The sequence below is a fragment of the Periplaneta americana genome, chromosome 10, assembly GCF_040183065.1.
Source record: "Periplaneta americana isolate PAMFEO1 chromosome 10, P.americana_PAMFEO1_priV1, whole genome shotgun sequence".
NCBI lineage: Eukaryota > Metazoa > Arthropoda > Insecta > Blattodea > Blattidae > Periplaneta > Periplaneta americana.
In genome coordinates this window covers 174015197-174033510 of record NC_091126.1, presented here as the reverse complement: position 1 = coordinate 174033510, position 18314 = coordinate 174015197, and the positions used below count along the sequence as shown (strand labels likewise).

Below are 18314 nucleotides of genomic sequence, written 5' to 3'. Positions count from 1 at the left end.
TGAATTCTTGAATTCGATTGCTTTTTTCAGATGCAAGAACACTGACGGAAGTTTCATTTGTGAATCTATATTTGACTGTCCAACTGGGTACAGAAGAGCACAAAATGACCTCTGCATGGGTAAGAATGTGAACAGTTATCACACCAATGACTAGTGTGTTACATTTCCATGCCAAAGACCTTGCGCTTGAGTTGTGCAGACAGACACAAAGTTAAATCTCTAATAAACAAAGACAGTTTGGAGCTCATTCTTTTAGAGTATACTCGTTTTTCTTGCCATAATATTAGCATTTTTATATTAGATCACATATTCATTATATATGAGGTCTCGCCTACCTCACTGAATATTACACGACTACTATGAAGTGGCCAATGTGTATTATCACCATTTAATTCGAGAAAAATTCGTTCCGACACCGGGAATCGAACCCGGGACCTCTCAGCTCTACGTGCTGAGTGCTCTTTCCAACTGAGCTATATCAGGACACAATCCACGGTGCTGGCCGAACTCCTCTCGTAATGTTTAAGACAATGTAATTCATACATGCAGGTGCGCATATTTAAATGACTTTATGGCCATATTCAACATCAGTTTGTGAAAACTGCTAACAGTTAATACATCACATATTCATTATATATGAGGCCTCGCCTACCTCACTGAATATTACATGACTACTAAAGTGCAGGTAGTAAGGCCATAAAACATTACGAGAGGAGTTCGGCCGGCACTGTGGATCGTGTCCTGGCATAGCTCAGTTGGAAAGGGCACTCAGCACGTAGAGCTGAGAGATCCCGGGTTTGATTCCCGGTGCCGGAACGAATTTTTCTGTAATTAAATGGTGATAATACACACTGGCTACTTCATAGTAGTCGTGTAATATTCAATGAGGTAGGCGAGACCTCATATATAATGAATGTGTGATGTATTAACTGTTAGCAGTTTTCACAAACTGATGTTGAATATGGCCATAAAGTCATTTAAATATGCGCTCCTGCGTGTATGACTTACATTGTCTAAAGTGCAGGTAGTAAGGCCGTAAAACATTACGAGAGGAGTTCGGCCGGCACCGTGGATCGTGTCCTGGCATAGCTCAGTTGGAAAGAGCACTCAGCGCATAGAACTGAGAGGCCCCAGGTTCGATTCCCGGTGCCGGAACGAATTTTTCTCGAATTACATTTTTATATTAGACCTAATTATGTAAGTCGTATTGGTGCAGAAAATAACAGGAAATTAATTAGCTGTATTGTCTCCTGTAACTATAATCTCCAGGATTTATTATGACGAAATTCACTTCACAAGACGAGAATTGATTGAAAGCACCCAGATTTAGCAAGACTTTCGACAGAGCAACATACCGGTACTTTCAGCATAACATTTTTGCAAACTGATACCTATTATAGTATATTTCCTGTCTGTGAGAAAATGATAATTCCATATAAGATATATTTTAAAGTACTTTTACCATTTTGTTTCTATTTTCAGATGTTGACGAGTGCGCAGAAGACAGACACAATTGTATCCGAGGTGTTCAGCTTTGTGTGAACACACTGGGGGGCTACAATTGCGTGGACCGTGTGGACCAGAGAACAGCTTGTGGACATGGTTACAGATATAACACAACTACTCTGAATTGTCAAGGTACATTCGCAGTTCGTGTTTACACACCAGTATATATGTTAGGTATTTTATTTTATAGGTCTGAACTTTGTAATTATTTATTTTAACAGAGTTGCATCCAAAATAATGAATTTAGCAAGAAATAAATACTAATACACATATGCAATAAAAGCAAACAGAATAGTATGTTACAACATAACTTTTTTTATTTATTTTATTTTTATTTATTTATTTTATTCCATAGATCTTACGTGAGCAATGAAGCTTTAAGATGTGGAACAAGTCAAAATTTTACAATATTACAATTACAGTTTTTACAAATTTTTATAGTTTTACAATTTAGTAATTTTCTACAATTTTTACAATTTTGTGCAATTTTTTACAATATTTTGGCGAGATGTAGTGAGATGAGGTGAGGTCCGAGGATTCGCCAAAATATTACCCGGCATTTGCCTTTTGGTTGGGGAAAACCTCGGAAAAACCCAACCAGGTAATCAAATCAAAGGGGGTTAATCAAATCAAAGGGGTTGATGCCAAGGACTCGCCATAGACCATCCGGCTTCAGTCCCATGGCTGTGGAAAACCTCGGAAGAAACCAAAGACCAAAGGGGGATCCAACCCAAGCCCGAGCGCAGCTCCGGATCAGGAGCCCAGCGAGTCTGCCGACTGAGCTACATCGATGGCTCTACTAAAAGTATACAATACATAGCCAATCAGATTATTAAATTTACAAATGCAAACAATCATTCATCAGTTGAGCTATATGTATAATACAAAACACGTAAGTTAATTAAATTTAAGGCATAAACAATTCAACCAGTTGTGATATAAGAAATTGATAATACATATCATGCAAACTACTTCAAATTACAAACACAAACAATTTATCAATAGAGCTATATAGATTACTATTCAATTTAAAGTATATATAATTCATCGGCCAAAACTATACACATATATACAATACAAAGTAGCATACTTTCATTAAGCTATACAAATTTGTGCAATTAATATCAAGTAGATTAATTCAATTTATAATCATAAACAATTCATCAGTTGAGCTATACACACTACTATACAATTTACAGCATATACAATTCATCAATTGAGCTATACAGACTACCATTCAATTCACAGTAGGCCTACATACAATTCATCAGTAGAGCTACACAGACTTGTAATCATTTTAAAAGCACATACAATTCATCAGCCAAACTATACAAACATATACAATCAAATTAGTTCAATTTACAAACTTCATAGCACTAGAAAATGAAACTGGTAGTAATGCATAGAGCTTAATGCAGTTTGACATTAGTATTATAATTACTAGATATTAATTGACATATGCAGAAAAGGTCAGGTGATATAGAAGAATAGGCCATCTGGTACGTACCTAAGGTAATTACTCAAAAGACATAAGGTATTTGGTATACTAATTTTAGGATATAGAATTCTTTACACGAGCTTGTAAGTGTGTTTCTGAAGCTTACTGAAGTTTCAGGACTGTTTAGTTAAATTAATTGAGGCGCTGACATGGGAAAGGTAGTAACTGCCAAAAACAAAATTTTTCAGGGGAAGCAAAAAACAAATTTATGAACACTTTCTCACTTACATTATTACAGAAACTGCTTTAAATGAAAGGCATACACTCATGTTTGTGTTACATATGAAATTTGAAAAGTCTGGCACAGATTTATCTGTGAAATCCTATTTTATGAAAACACAACATTGAAATCACTCCTTAGCCAAACTGAGAATTAACGTTATTTATACATTATGCACAAATTTTTTGGTAAAATGCATGATACTTTTCATCGAGGAAGTGTAACATAGATAACAAGTCTCTCTTTTTGGCATCAGGGACGACTGGTCTTCTTTCAAGGCGTTGCAAGCACTGCAAGTTAGTGATTGACGTTAATGACTGTCCTTTCTTAAAAATCCTGTGCTCTGTCCACATATTTTCAAGGTCATTAAATGACTGTCTTGTTTTTATTAGAGGAAAATCAGCTCTTGAAAATCTAATCTAGTTGAGGGTGCTGATTTTGATAGGAGTTGTATTCAAAAACTTGTCACATTCTGCAGAAAAGTCGAAGAAATCCTCATCCTTCATCATTATTACATTATTAGGCCTTACCTCTTCTGGAACCATGGTCTTGCATCTTTTTTTTTTCTTTTCTCTATGATGCCAAATTCCCTATCACTGGAATGTAGGAATGTTCTGAAACCAGGAATTTCAAGTCCACTGACTCAAAATGTTTCTTGGCAATAATGTAAATCAGGACCATTAGAATCATCCGATTCTTATTCTGCCCTGCACAGTTATCAGCTCATATTTGTCTAGACACGCTCTGATGTTGTAAAAGGAGTTACTACCTTCTCCACGCCAACAGCTGTGCACATACAACTTACAACATCTAGTGACTACATTTCCAACTTCGTTTCATTACATACGGACATACTACCTTCTCTGTGCCATTGGCATGGCCATTTACTACCTTCTCAATGAAAAACCTAAAAATTCGAATTTTTGGCAGTTACGACCTTTCCCATGTCAATGCCTCAATTGTTAAAAAAGTAGGCTAAACTGATGCACTGAGTCTGGCAGACAACGCGTCTTAACTGAGGAAAGTTACAGAATATTTCGCGTATCATAGAGCAAAGGGAGGGTGTTGTACAACAGCGCAAGCACAAGAAATGCTCTGAAAAACTCTATCACCTACATTCCTTCAAAGTAACAACAGTGCAAGCCACCAGCATAGCTCAGGCAGTTGGTGTGTGCATTTCTGCTGATCCAGAGCTGCGCTCAGGTGTGGATACGATTCCCACTTGTGTTGATTAATTGGTTGGGATTGTTTCGACGTTTTCCCCAACTGTAAGGCGAAAGTCAGGTAATTCATGGCGAATTCTCAGCCTCACCTCACCGAATACTATGTCGCTATCACCAATTCCATCAGCGCTAAATAACCTAGTAGTTGATATAGTGTCGTTAAACAGCGAACTAAAAACACTGCACTTTCTGCAAGAAAAAGACTGTGACAAGCATGTTAAAATATCGCCAATGTTTTGGTGACTATTGCTGTCGATGGGGAGGATATGATCGATGTCATATTCTGATGAAGTCTTGTTTCATTCATCCGGCTATGTTAACATTCAAAATGGCCGCCTTTGGTCATGGCATAATCTGCATGAGTCACATGAGACACCATTACATGGGCAGAAGATTGGTGTGTGTTGCGCCATTTCCCGAAAACTGATAATTGGCCCCATATACTTCAACACCATAAAGGAGGAATGTTGTTGTGAAATAATCTTTCAGGTACCCATTCATTGGACACTTAGCTGAGGTCGAAATTTTACATGGACACATGTTTGAGTACATAAAGCTCATGTTTCCACGACCCTGTTAAATTATGTGTTTTGGATTAATCTCAAGGAATGTGTGACCACCATGTTCACTTGATTTTGACCAGTAGCAGCCCGCGGTTACAAAGGTTGGCAGTTCTGCATGAAAAGTAGTGTATTTAGCAAAGGCATGCTGTTTATTGCATCTATATCGGATAACGCGTGTAATTACAGCCTCTTCTCGAAGTTGAATGTGCACCCGAAATTGTAGGCCTACTCCAACCATCCGTGCGCTACACCTCTCCCACCTGGTACAACTAGTCACGTAGTGGAGATGTGCCCCACATGCTTTTCTAGTTTTTTTTAAGTCAAATTAACTAAATCCTTCACTCCGGTGTTTGTCCATGTATTTTCTCCTCTAAACAGAATACACGGGGAGAAAGCGTTTTCATTAGCACAGCAAAAAACCAATCGTTTCCATTACACATTTCGGTATTAAAATGACTATTAGGCTACACGATTTCCTCGAATTTTTCCAGAAATTTCAATATTTAAATTTTGTGTAGGACGTCCTAATTTCTTAAGTTAACAAGCAATTTCTATTTTAATTTCGAAAAGGGTTGGTCGATTAGGTTTTCATTTAATTCATTTTTAATATAAAATATTTCCTTAGACACACTGACTAATCACATCACACCACCCACAGTACTATAACACACTGGAACTGTAATTATATACAGTAGTCCAGAAGCCTATGTGTTCTAACGCAGGTCATAAAGAGATGAGGGTGTTGGCGGTTCTTTTGTGTATTCGGAGGTAGCTGCTTCGGTTGCAGCTCTAATGCAGTCTTATGGGACGGTGAAGAAAACCAGTTTTCTGCTGCTGACTAGCCTACATTGCACTTCAGGAACTGCCGATCACAGATCCGAAAAGTACATTACAGCTAAAATTCTCGAGCAGTTCAAGGCTCCTACAGACAGTAAAATCTCGAATCGAAGGAGAATGAATTGGAAAAATAAATGAAACAGTGAAGTAGATTACATAAAAGCACGTTTTACATTTTTAATTTTCTCAGGTCCATTTAAATGGCGGTTCTGCACCTCTGCAGTTCTTATTGTAGAGCCACCCCTGATTTTGACACTTGCAGATTACTATTTATGGGGTACAATGAAAACAGTGTTTACAAAGACAATTCTAACTCTGGTTCAACAAAAGGAAGACATCACGATATTTATGAGGAGTATTCCACCATTGGAACTGTCGAGGGTTGTTGCAGACAAGATGAAGCATATGAATGCATCATAGAAGCATGTGGAGGACATTTCCAATGTTTACTGTAACTTGTGAATATAGCTATTGTATAATGTAGGCCTATTTACAAGGCACATTAGGTGCACATTGACTTTTTGCTTTCTCTGTATAAGGATCACTTTCATGTCTAAGTCTTGAAGTCGTTTATAGAAAAATCCTGTTGATACAGCCCCATGCTGAAGTTTGACCTTAAGAAAATTTATAGTCAACTTACCTCACAAGTTGCTTAAACTCATGATATCCACTTTCCTTTACTAATCTTTACAAGTATATAAATAGTTCTATAAGTGTTTAGTTTCAAGTACAGAATACACTGCTTACATTGTGAGTATTTGCATTTAATTTCAGATGTAAACGAGTGTACAGAGAAGTCACACAACTGTGATTCTCTCACGCAGTTCTGCATCAACACTCATGGAGGATTTCAGTGTCAGACGAGACATAGAATTCCTATTCAGACCTGTCCAGCGGGCTTTAGAATGGACAAGGATTCACGAACATGTGTCGGTGAGTAATCGATACCATTTTGACGAAAATTATTTGGTTTAAGATTGACTTTCTTTCTGGTTCATTTTCACATAAATTATCTCTCACACAAGTTGCAAAAAAAAAAAAAAAAATACTAGGGGGGGGGGAAAGAAAAGAAATAAGAATTATGGGAAAAGAGTATAGATCAACGAAACAGCAATAGGAATATGAGATGAATTATAATACACATTTGTCGAACATTTATAAAAGATATGAATACGCCTACCCGTAAGTTCTTTCTCTAGCTCCCACACTTTACACTGGTCGTCTCGTTGCCGCTTGTAGGTCCTGGAGTCAGTTCAATACCACCGATAATTAGTAGTATCTCAATCACTACGTGAAAGAAGAGACAATAAGACAAACTTGCTAAAGCTGTCCCTTTCACTCCCTGCTGCATCCTTAACCTTGCTGCTCAGCTGCCTAGTGTAGCCCGGTATGACTCCAACTCACAGCCCAATGTTCTAACCTTTCCTTCTCTGCTGCATACGAACGCGTCCTTCCTTTCCACCGGCCTGAAGGAGACTCAAATGAAATGCTCTTGATGTTGTTGAATTATTTCTTTATGTTGATGGTAGATATCATCATCATCATCATCATCATCATCATCATCAATGGCACGACAGCCCTTCATGGGCCCTGGCCTTCTTCAGAAGTTTTCGCCATTCCTCCCTATCCAATACCATACTTCTCCAATTTCTAACACCCAGAGTCTTGATGTCATCCATCACACAGTCTTCCATCTCAGTCTCGGTCTCCCAACCTTCCTTCTTTCCATCGGAATAAATTTAAAAACTCTCTTCGCAACTCTATCATCTTGCATTCTCACAACATGCCCGGCCCAATCCAATCTTCTTATTTTTATGAATTTATCAATGTCCGGCTCATTATATAATCCGTACAGTTCGAAATTATATCTTCTTCTCCATGTTCCGTTTTCTCTAACTGGTCCAAAGATTTGCCTAAGAATCTTTCTTTCAAATGTACATAATAATGTCACATCTGACTTCGACAATGGCCAAGTCTCAGATGCGTAAGATAGTACAGACCTTATAAGAGTTTTATACATCATAATTTTTGTACTCCTAAATATAATTTGAGATTTCATATGTCTTCTAAGACCATAAAAGCATCTATTGGCAGATAATATTCGTTTTTTTATTTCAGAACTAACTTTATTTTTGTTGTTAATTTCAGAGCTGATGGTAGATATACATGTATAAACAAAAAATAAATATTCATTTAACCATTCCTTGCAGAATTTATAAGAAAAAGCACTAATAAGTATTAGAATAAAATAGTAGCATGCCACTGTATTATAATGTACTCTAATGTTGAAATGTTTGTTAAATATTCATCTGAAAATACTTGTGAGTGGGTTGATGAGGAATTTACGATGTATCACTCTGGAGAGCAACAGGTTCCTATCATTGAAGATGTTGGTCAGAGACTGCCAGAGTGCCACCCTGCTGGTGTTCAGGGAGCTACTTTTGTAATCTGGTGACCATTAGGTGTATGTCATTCTTCCTCCTGGGGATTGCACAGACCCAGAAACAAAATTTAGAAAATTCAGGTGGCCCAAATTTTGTTTCCAGGTCTGTCCTCATTATAAACGTGCTTGCATGCTCTGTATATTGGTGGCAGTTTGTCCATCCTCTGCAAACAAACACAGACATTTGTAACGAGAAAGCTCGTGTGATGATTTATATTGTATTTTTTACTTCAACAGATGTAAATGAGTGCGTGGAGAATCATCCCAAATGCTCGAATGGAGAGGATTGTCTGAACACAATAGGGAGCTTCCAGTGTATCAGGAAAATAAGAGCTGATACAAGCGTGCCAACAACAACATCTTCGTCAACTTCTTTGGGTCCAAATTCCAACCAGCAATGCCCAGCTGGCTTTAGATTTAACACTCAAGTTGGGAGATGTTTTGGTATCCTACACTGATCAGTTTTTTATTATTACTTGTCTGTAATCACTAACCAAGACAGCTAAATGTTTAAGTATTTTGTTTTTGTTTGATAACCACATGGTTTAATTGCACAGGAGCAATCACAATCCTTTCATTGTCTGACGTTTACATTTCTTTACTCTGGCAGCTAACATTTTCTCATTCTTACATCTAACAAAGCTGCATGTCCAATTTCATTTGATTTTTGTGCTTAAGGTACAGTATTTTCTCCAATACCCCACACCCCACTTTTGGGAGGCAAAAAAAATTAAAATAAATAAATAAAAAAAGAAAAAAAAACAAATTATAACATTAATAAGATTTCCTTCGTTTTCCTCCAGTGTCTGATGCAATTTTCACTTACATCAAATTTACGGACTGTGGCACAGTTTAAATATTCCTCTGCGTCTTTGATAATTTTAAGGATCGCAGTCTCATAACTTTAGTTGTTCTCATTTTCAGAATTGAAAATATAAAACGTACAAACTATACACTTATGACACTTGAACTTGATTCTGACACATGTACTGCCAATCAAAATGCAGTAGTGTCCCATACATGGAAGGCAAGGAAAGCATGCTTTCCCTGTTCATAAAGCAAAAAATAAGAAATGTATTGCAGAAATTATATTTTAATCGTGAGAACTATGAATTCTCTTATCTTAAAATGTCACAAAATTCTTTCTCTGAGCTCCTGTACTGATCAAGGCAGATTCGTTATTCTAATTCGGTAGAGAAGAAATTACTGGAAACCATTCGCAGTAATGAGGACTTCTATGTCCAGGTCAGCAATGATTTTGCTGCTAAAGAGAGGAGAATTGCTTTGGTCTTCAAATATATTTAGGTGAGTTGGCTGCTATCAGTTTTGTACTGTACATATAAAAATTTGTATTATTGCTTTCCTCACATAAAATTGCACTGCATGCCACTGTAATGAAACGCCATTTAGCAATGTTAAAAATGTAAATATCCGTGTGGGAAGATATAATGGCATGGTATACCACTATAAGAGTTGCACAGGATGAAAATCGGGCAATGTTTCCAACTTCATTTGGAATAAGCTTGTATATTTCGGAAGAAAAGTGACCGGGTTGTTCGAGAAACTATGGTATACGGTAACATTTTAAATTTCTTCTTCTTCTATCTTCCATATAAGCTACCAAGCTTGTTCATTCAGTGACAAGACTCCAGCCATCTCTTAGGGTACTTTCGTGGGCTTCTCTTCCCTTTCGAAGAGTTGTTCCATACAATCTTCACTATCCTATCTTCTGGCATTCTGTCAACATGTTCCTTCCATTCTGCTCTTCTCCCATTAATCCATTCCCTTATAGCAGGAGTCGTCATCTGAGTGCACTATGGTGCAGGCACAGTTTGCTCGCTAGCTCAGTTCTATCCCTTAGACATCAACTGTGCAGCAGGAGGTGGGGAGTGGGGGGAAGGAATCGGGTGATGGCAGTGGCGTCCGTTCACTTGTTCAACCCTTTTAATCAGTCTCTAATAATCATAATAAACACGGAAGAAACCTGTACTTCATTTATTTTAAGAGGAACTGTGTAATAAGTAAACCACTTTTCAGTTTAAGACAAGAAACAATATGTATTTTTCCGTTATGTATTGTATCGGTTTTGAAAGTAAGTAGTTCTTTTTTGTATTAAAGTAAATGAGAACTTACATACCTATAGGCCTAATGCATTTTCACTATTACGAAATATTAAACAAATCGAATCCATTAGTAATATTTAAATCATGTCATTCTATTCCTTTGTTCAAGTGTCGTCAATAAAATAAAATTAATTATCAATTTTTTATCTCACACTATATATCACAAAACCAATTATTTGTTATTATGTGTAACATATGAAACATATTATCGTTTCTGTTGCAAGGCTAAAGTAGGCTTAAATTATTTTATTACAATGTAAATAGCAAATTATAAAATTTATTTTCGCTATTTGTTAGCATTGGTTTTCCTGGATTTTTAAATCACTTTTTAGTTTAAGACAACAAGCAAGTTGTAATTTTTTGTTACGTATTGCAGCGGTTTTGAAAGCAAATAGTTTTTGTTTCATATTAAAGTAATTGAGAACTTACAGACGTATAACGCATTTTCGCTGTTACAAAATATTAAACAAATCGAATCCATTACTAATATTTAAATCCTGTCATCCTATTCCTTTGTTTAAGTGTCGTCAATAAAATAAAATTATTTATCCATTTTTTATCTGACACTATATATCACAAAACCAATTATTTGTTATTTTGTATAACATATGAAACATATTGTCGTTTCTGTTACAAGACTGAAGTAGGCCTAAATTATTTTATTACAATGTAAATAACAAATGATAAAAATTATTTTCGCCGATCATTAGCATTGGTTTTCCTGGATTTTTTAATTCGTTTTTCCCTCACTAACTGGTCAGTGTTAAGTGTCAATGCTCGTGTAGAACACACTCGAAGACATTGTAAATTATGGTCAGAAATTTGGCTTCTGTGATGGCTTGGCTCGACACACTGCACACTACTACCTCCTCAGCCAGCGTCTCTGTGCTCCGAACTAGGATGCAGGCCAGTTGACGATGGCTGCCTTATAGCTTGAAACTCTCTAATGTTGTCATTCCTAAGATGATCCAGTCAGGTCTTTTAAAAGTTTTTCTTAGTATGTTCATTTCAGTGGTTTCAGTAATTTATTTTGTTCTTATAGTGTCAGCTCTTGCTTCACATGTATAACTGAGTCTCGGTCCTATAACAGATTTGTAAATTTTTACTTTTGTCTCCATTCTCAAATATTTGTTTTGCCATATTGTGTCTTTTACGCATCCTGAAATTCTTCCAGCTTTATGAACTTGTAGCTGTACCTCATATTGAAGAGCATCGTTACTAGTTATTTCTGTTCCTAGATAATTGAATATCATCACATATTCTATGATCTTTCCTTGCTATTCCAGTTTACAGCGAACAGGTTCTTTGCTGCCAGTTATATAGTCTTTGTTTTATCAACTGATATTTTCATGACGTTATGTTTAATTTTAAATTAAAGCTTGAATTTCTTCGTAATATGTATGATATCTCTGTGTGAGTGGATAATTGTTTGCCATAAAACCAGCAACACTGTAACCAGTATGGGTACTTTTCTTATAAAATAAGAACCAGTTTAGGAATGATAAGTGTATAATTGTGTATTATTTTATATGAGTTCATTTGCCAGCTGTAACTGCTGAGGACAGGGGATGTCATGTGTTCACCATACGTTATTCTTGTACTGGTTAGATAATCGTTCTTCTCTTCTGGGGCATGTGGACTTAAAGCCAGCAGTCTGCTACTCAGTTTTCCTTTCATGGGTTGTCATAGCAGGGATTTAATGTTTTTTAATTAATTTTTTTAAATTATATTTTATTTAACGACTCTCACAACTGCCGAGGTTATATCAGCATCGCCGGTGTGCCGGAATTTTGTCCTGAAGGAGTTCTTTTACATGCCAGTAAATCTACTGACATGAGCTTGTCACATTTAAGCATACTTAAATGCCATTGACCTGAGCCGGGATCGAACCCACAACCTCGGGCACAGAAGGCCAGCACTACCAATGTGCCATCCAGGCCGATGGGAATTTAATGTTTGAATTTAGTTACTATGTCTGAACAGTACTGAAATCTGTAGAAACTGTTAGCAACTTATCTTCCACATACTGTAATATGCTGGTTTTAAAGTGAAGTACAAAGTCTAGCTATTTTCTGTTACAGTGTGTGTGGAGCTTTTTATTTTACTTGCAATTTCATAAAAAATTAATTTGATTTTCTCATTCCAGCAAGAGTATAATTTTCCGAGACTGCATTCTTGAGCATGGTAATGATGTCACTTCTCATGAAGAAATAGCCAATCAGTAATAATTTATTTTTGTCTTAATTTAATGGTTTACTTTGAATATAACATTAAGCAGTAAACCTTCATGTTTTTTCTTGCATGATAAGAAAATCTGTGTAGTTGTAATCTAATTGCATATAATATGCTTCACTGTATTCTGTCCTGCAATTCACTGTTCGTATATTTCACTTCTGTGTACTCTGTTGGAATGTGCACCATGTTGGCCTCGTAATATTTGTTTCATTATGTTATTCCACGTTCTTAGTTATCTTACAATATTCTTCTTTATTTTCATGAGATAAATTCAGTTCCTGATGGTATAAGTTTTCTGTGGTGTAACCATAATTTATGAAAAATAAAAATATATATTTCTTATGAAATAAGTTTTGGAACTGATAGTAAAATGAGAAATATTTCAGTCCATAATATATTATTTTGTGCGAGATCGTGCGTATTTGCTTGGTTTCCACACAAAACCAATCTGCAGTAAGTCTAAAATTCCACATTCAGTATTCCCAACCTAACACACATAACAATTTCCCTCTTCTTACCGCTTAAGTGACATATTGATTTTATTGCTTTAGGCTTTTAACATATTATTTTTAGAGACGTTCAATATAGTAACAATTATAAATTGGAAACTTACCACTGCAATTTCACCTAAATTGCACTGTTAATTATTGTTTTTAAATATTTGCAAACATTAAGTAAACTCTAAATCATTACATAACCTTACCGTTTGTTTTAAGTTCGCATTTATAGACTGGGGGGAAAAAAAAGGACAGACGTATATTATGGCCTGCTGGAGTATAGTAAACACAGAAAACATTTTAAAGCAACAATGTTGAAGATAGATATTTTTGTTTTGCAAATGTGCCGTCATTGAACAGAAACCAAGATGGAGATTCCATTGCAACTAATTAGAACTTCCTCTTTCAGGTATGTAATAAACGATCTTCGCACAAAATAATGTATGATACACGAGCGGTATGTTTTCTTTCAATTCTCGGAAATTAAAAAGCTCAACTACATTTCGCTTTTTCAAACTTTTCCTCGAACATGAAAACTTCAACATACCGCTCTTGCAACGCATATTACTATTACCTAGTGTGTACAATAGAAGATTTTTTAATTGTTGAATATGTGAATGAATAATAAAATAGCATTGCAAGGAACTTTACAGCAAAGTTGTGAATAGATTTATGAAACTTGTGTATAAGAGAAATATATTTGTGTAGATGTAAATGAATGCGAGGAAGGGACTCACGTCTGCAACTTAGAAGCCTGTATCAATGAACCAGGGGGCTACAGATGTGCGCCAAAATCATCTACAGAGTCGTCTCAGTGTCAGACAGGTTTCCAGTTTGAGCAGGCAACTGGAACTTGTATAGGTATGTTACAATTAATCCATATAAAAGTATTCCCTTCTGACAGTTGACAGAAGCTGATTTCTTGTGACATTCACTACCTTCCTATACAAGTATGTTCTGTAACGCGACACATGAACACTACTCATGTAGCTTTCTTATGGCAGTAGGCCTATGCTTTTTAAGGCACTACTGGGTGTTCATTTCAAAGTGTGTCATGACGTCACTGTTGTGAATCAGCGATTTGAAGCGAGTTTCAGCTTTTATGTCAGAGAAGTTGCCTATTAATCAAGGTGTTCAATCTGAACTTGAGAACGTGTACGGTATAACTTGAACGTCGTAGCAACAGATGGCGGTCTGTAAAGTCTGTGTGCTACCATAACCTCTTTCGAACTGTGTTTTGCGTGGGCAAATCGTACGCAGGGTATTTGTTATCATCGGTTGCATACGGCAACATTCCATAACACAAATCAAATGCTCCGTGTCCATGTTGACCGTCGAAGTTAATGTCAACAAATACGTAAGTAATCGTCTTAACCCTCTCCACATATCCCAACAGTAAGAAAAAACTCACCTCAGTACATGTTTCCAAACAGTTCACATTCCTGCCACTACAGGTGTTACTGTACGTATCAGTAAGTACTCTTCAGAATGAACGCCGTACTTGCTAGGCAACTTCTCTGGCACATAAGTAATACGCATCTGTGGAAGTGTAGGGAGATTGAATTCTCTAGGCTGAACGACTAGCCACATGGCAGCATGGCCATGACACACTTTGGACTGAATACGCAGTGTAGTCTGTAAACAAAGCGTATAAATTGACATTAACTCACAGTGAAGAAGCTGCTTCTTGAATGCTTTTTAAAGAAATTTGTCTATTTCCTTGTAATGATAATGATTGAAGTTTCTGTAGATGATTGTTTTCAAGGAAAGTAGAAGTTCTTCTGAAGTTAGCATTTTCATAATACTTAAAATGATCGTTTTCTGATGATTACCTAACATTGGAATTAGTTTTGCTTTGCTCGATATGTGCTCCATAAAGGGGAATGTTCAAATATTAATTTAAAGTGCATGTGCTATAATGGGGCAAGTTACTTTAGTGAAATAAATTGAAGAGTCCACTGCAAGAATGATGGATGTCATTTGGAATACATTTTGCAGGAGAAGCAATTGAAAGTTTGAAATGCTTAGCTCTCAAAGCTTAACTGTGATTTTCCGATCATTACTGGACAATGACTGTTTGACCACACCAAGGTCATTAACAAATCAAGCCACTGCTGGGCTCGTACAATCAAGGAGGCCATAGAGATTAAGCTGGAGAAAAACAACTTTAACAGAGGCGGTGGACTGCAGCTCAGTCAGGCATGGACACCGGCCTTGGACCAGCTTAGGCCCTCTTACAATCAAGGTCACGAAGATCACGGACCGAGGACAGCAACCGATTCCAACCGGCGGAACAGGACTAGTCGCCCACCAAACTTCACGTAAGAATCCCGGGAGGGGCAGAGCTTATGAGGAATGATAATTACCGGCCCCGGATTGGCCGATCCGCCAACCAATCCCATATCACCTGAGACAGCCTAACATCTATATAACCCACGACTTTCTGTCCAGACACAACTTTCCTGAAGATGGCTGCAGAGATAGCAGTTGAAAGCTTGGAACATTCCAAAATTTTAACTCGGCTGATATCCCGCGAAACCATATTAGTGAACAATGACTATCAGTTTTAATGCCCTATAACTCTCTATGTACATTCTATATGCCTTAAGCTATGCATTGACAGTCTTGGTTCATTTTCGACAAGAAAGTGACATCCATCATTCTTGCAGTGGACTTTTCAATTATAAAAGTCCCAAAGATCAGGAGAATTTGCATCCCAACTGACATCATGATGGGACTCGGGGCAACAGTCAAAATCAGGACTGTCCCGTGGAAATCAGGATGATTACGATAGATAAGATTTTTATTAGGCATAGGAATTACAAATATTCATGGCATCATGAGTACACAGGAATAATTACAAATAATACAAACTTATATCTAAATTGTGCGCATACTCTGTTGGAACAAAGCAAATTCATTTATGTATATGTTGTTTTCCTCTGGCCTGTCTCTAATTCTTCTTTTCTTCCATCGATTTTATTTGGAATCTGAAACATAACAGAGAAGGACAATATCAAAAGGAGATGAATGTTAATAAATTGATTTCCAGTACTAAGTGCAAAGCAGCATGTGTGTTAATAGAAAGTTCTTTAACTTTTTTAAAATTTCTTTCCCATTGAGTTCTTTAAAGTTTTATAGGAGTTTGTTATACAAATCTGAGGCTCTATGTGCTATATTGTTAAGATTTCTGGTAAGCTTGTGGTAATTGATATGTGTATTGTGGGTGGCAACCTTAGATTGTTACGAGCCGGTCAGAGCAGAAGTGGTGTAAGTCAAGAATGGGTAATGAGGGTTGAAGTAAACATTCTGTAAAATACAGCGCAAAGTAGCAATTAATATTCACTTTATTTAAATTATTACTAGTCGGTGGATAGCAAGAGCGACGTATTAATTGCTACTTTGCGCTGTATTTTACAGAATTTTTACTTTAAACCTCATTATCCAATTTTGACTTACACCACTTTTGCTCTGAACGGCTCATATGATCTATGTTGAGTTAATCAAAGTTTCTGGTATTGTTCCGTATAACATTTTGTATGATGAATTGGGAAACATTGGTGCAACTGTAAACTATGTAAATTTGTGTGTATAAACTTATCTCAAGGGTAGCAAATCCTGTGTAAGACTTCTTAATAAGCTCCTTTCTTCACTTTAAATTACAAAATGCCCTGGGCTGAACTTAGGGCCTCGTTTATTTATTATTTTTTTGGAAGGTATCTCAGAATTGTCATGAATGAATGAATGAATTTAACCATTATGTCCCGTGAAGGGCAAAGGCCTCCTATAAAAGGGATGGCTCGTTATTACCAGCTTTGTGAGCCATTCCAGGCGAGATTTCACTTTGTCGGTCTGTATACCTTAAAACTAATGTATACTGTCTAGTGCTAGTTGTTATTATAACCTTGTCATAGAATTGTCATAGATTATTTAAAAATATTTCTTACAGTAAATCAAAATAAAATTAACAGAACTGATTGTAAGTAATTGATTAACTAGCGGACTTACTCGTGTTAATTATGTAAGTCTGTGCGGCTTACAGCTGTTTCGGTGCTTCATCACACCATTCTCAGAGCCTACTAGATCTCGGCGTCATCTCGAACTTCTCTGCCTGTTATGTGGGTGCGTTTGATTGTTGAAAGGTGTTGAAAAGTGGAGTCAAATAGTGTGTGTGTACTGAAATTGATCTGTGCGTTGAGAATTTGATCGGGGTGTGTTTTAGTGTATTTGTATATTTCGTATTATTCTAGTGTGTTGAGTTTTTGGTTCTTGGGTTGTATGTGTAGGATTTCCATGTCCGAATTTTTGTTATTGTATGTAAGGTTAGCATTGGTTATGTGATCGGTGTATGTAGATGTACACACACACACACACACACACACACACACTATTTGACTCCACTTTTCAACACCTTTCAACAGCCAAACGCACCCACATAACAGGCAGAGAAGTTCGAGATGACGCCGAGATCTAGTAGGCTCTGAGGATGGTGTGATGAAGCACCGAAACAGCTGTAAGCCTTACATAATTAACACGAGTAAGTCCGCTAGTTAATCAAATACTTATATTCAAGTGTTAAAAGTAGTGTACGGAAGATTCAAAATGGATTATCAAGAACTGATTGCTTAAAAGATTTTTGGCATACTTTTGGTAAGTGTCCTTGCATACTCGTAAGCATTTAATTTGTATTTAATTAGGTTTAGCCTAATGGTTTGAGTGGCTGTTTTATTTCTGCTTTTGCTGTCAGCTTTTTGTCTACCTCGACATTAGCTTGTTTAAATTTTCGTGTTTGCAGATATTGATGAATGTGATGAGAATCTGGACCCGCCATGTGACAGCAACCAGGACTGCCGAAACACGCAGGGTGGCTTCCTCTGTGTGTGCAAGACTGGTTTCCAACTGGATCCTATACTACGTGCATGTGTTGGTAAGACTGTCATACATATGATTTGAGAGACTGTGTTCAACGTGATGCGGGATTATTTGGTATTTGCACCATGTCCTATATGTAGACTCTTGGAGCTATATATTATTATCAATACCATCACAGAAGACGGTGACTGGGGGAACCTATCGACTGTGAAGAACCTTGGCATTTATATGGATTGTCACCTGGAATGGAATGAACAAGTGAATCACACTTCCAAAAAATATTTTCTATTATTCACC

General features: G+C 36.7%; 1 protein-coding gene across 3 annotated transcripts in view; it reads left to right on the top strand.

Moving 5' to 3' along the window:
* The window catches only part of LOC138708167 (fibrillin-2), a 176381-nt gene that overhangs the window by 108326 nt on the left and 49741 nt on the right, over nucleotides 1–18314 (top strand). For all 3 annotated transcript variants that reach the window (XM_069838428.1, XM_069838429.1, XM_069838427.1), the window contains 6 exons: nucleotides 31–119; nucleotides 1483–1638; nucleotides 6622–6780; nucleotides 8528–8734; nucleotides 13854–14006; nucleotides 17941–18072. In XM_069838428.1, the coding sequence (XP_069694529.1) occupies nucleotides 31–119; nucleotides 1483–1638; nucleotides 6622–6780; nucleotides 8528–8734; nucleotides 13854–14006; nucleotides 17941–18072 (896 nt within the window). The remainder of the gene's footprint in view (nucleotides 1–30; nucleotides 120–1482; nucleotides 1639–6621; nucleotides 6781–8527; nucleotides 8735–13853; nucleotides 14007–17940; nucleotides 18073–18314) is intronic.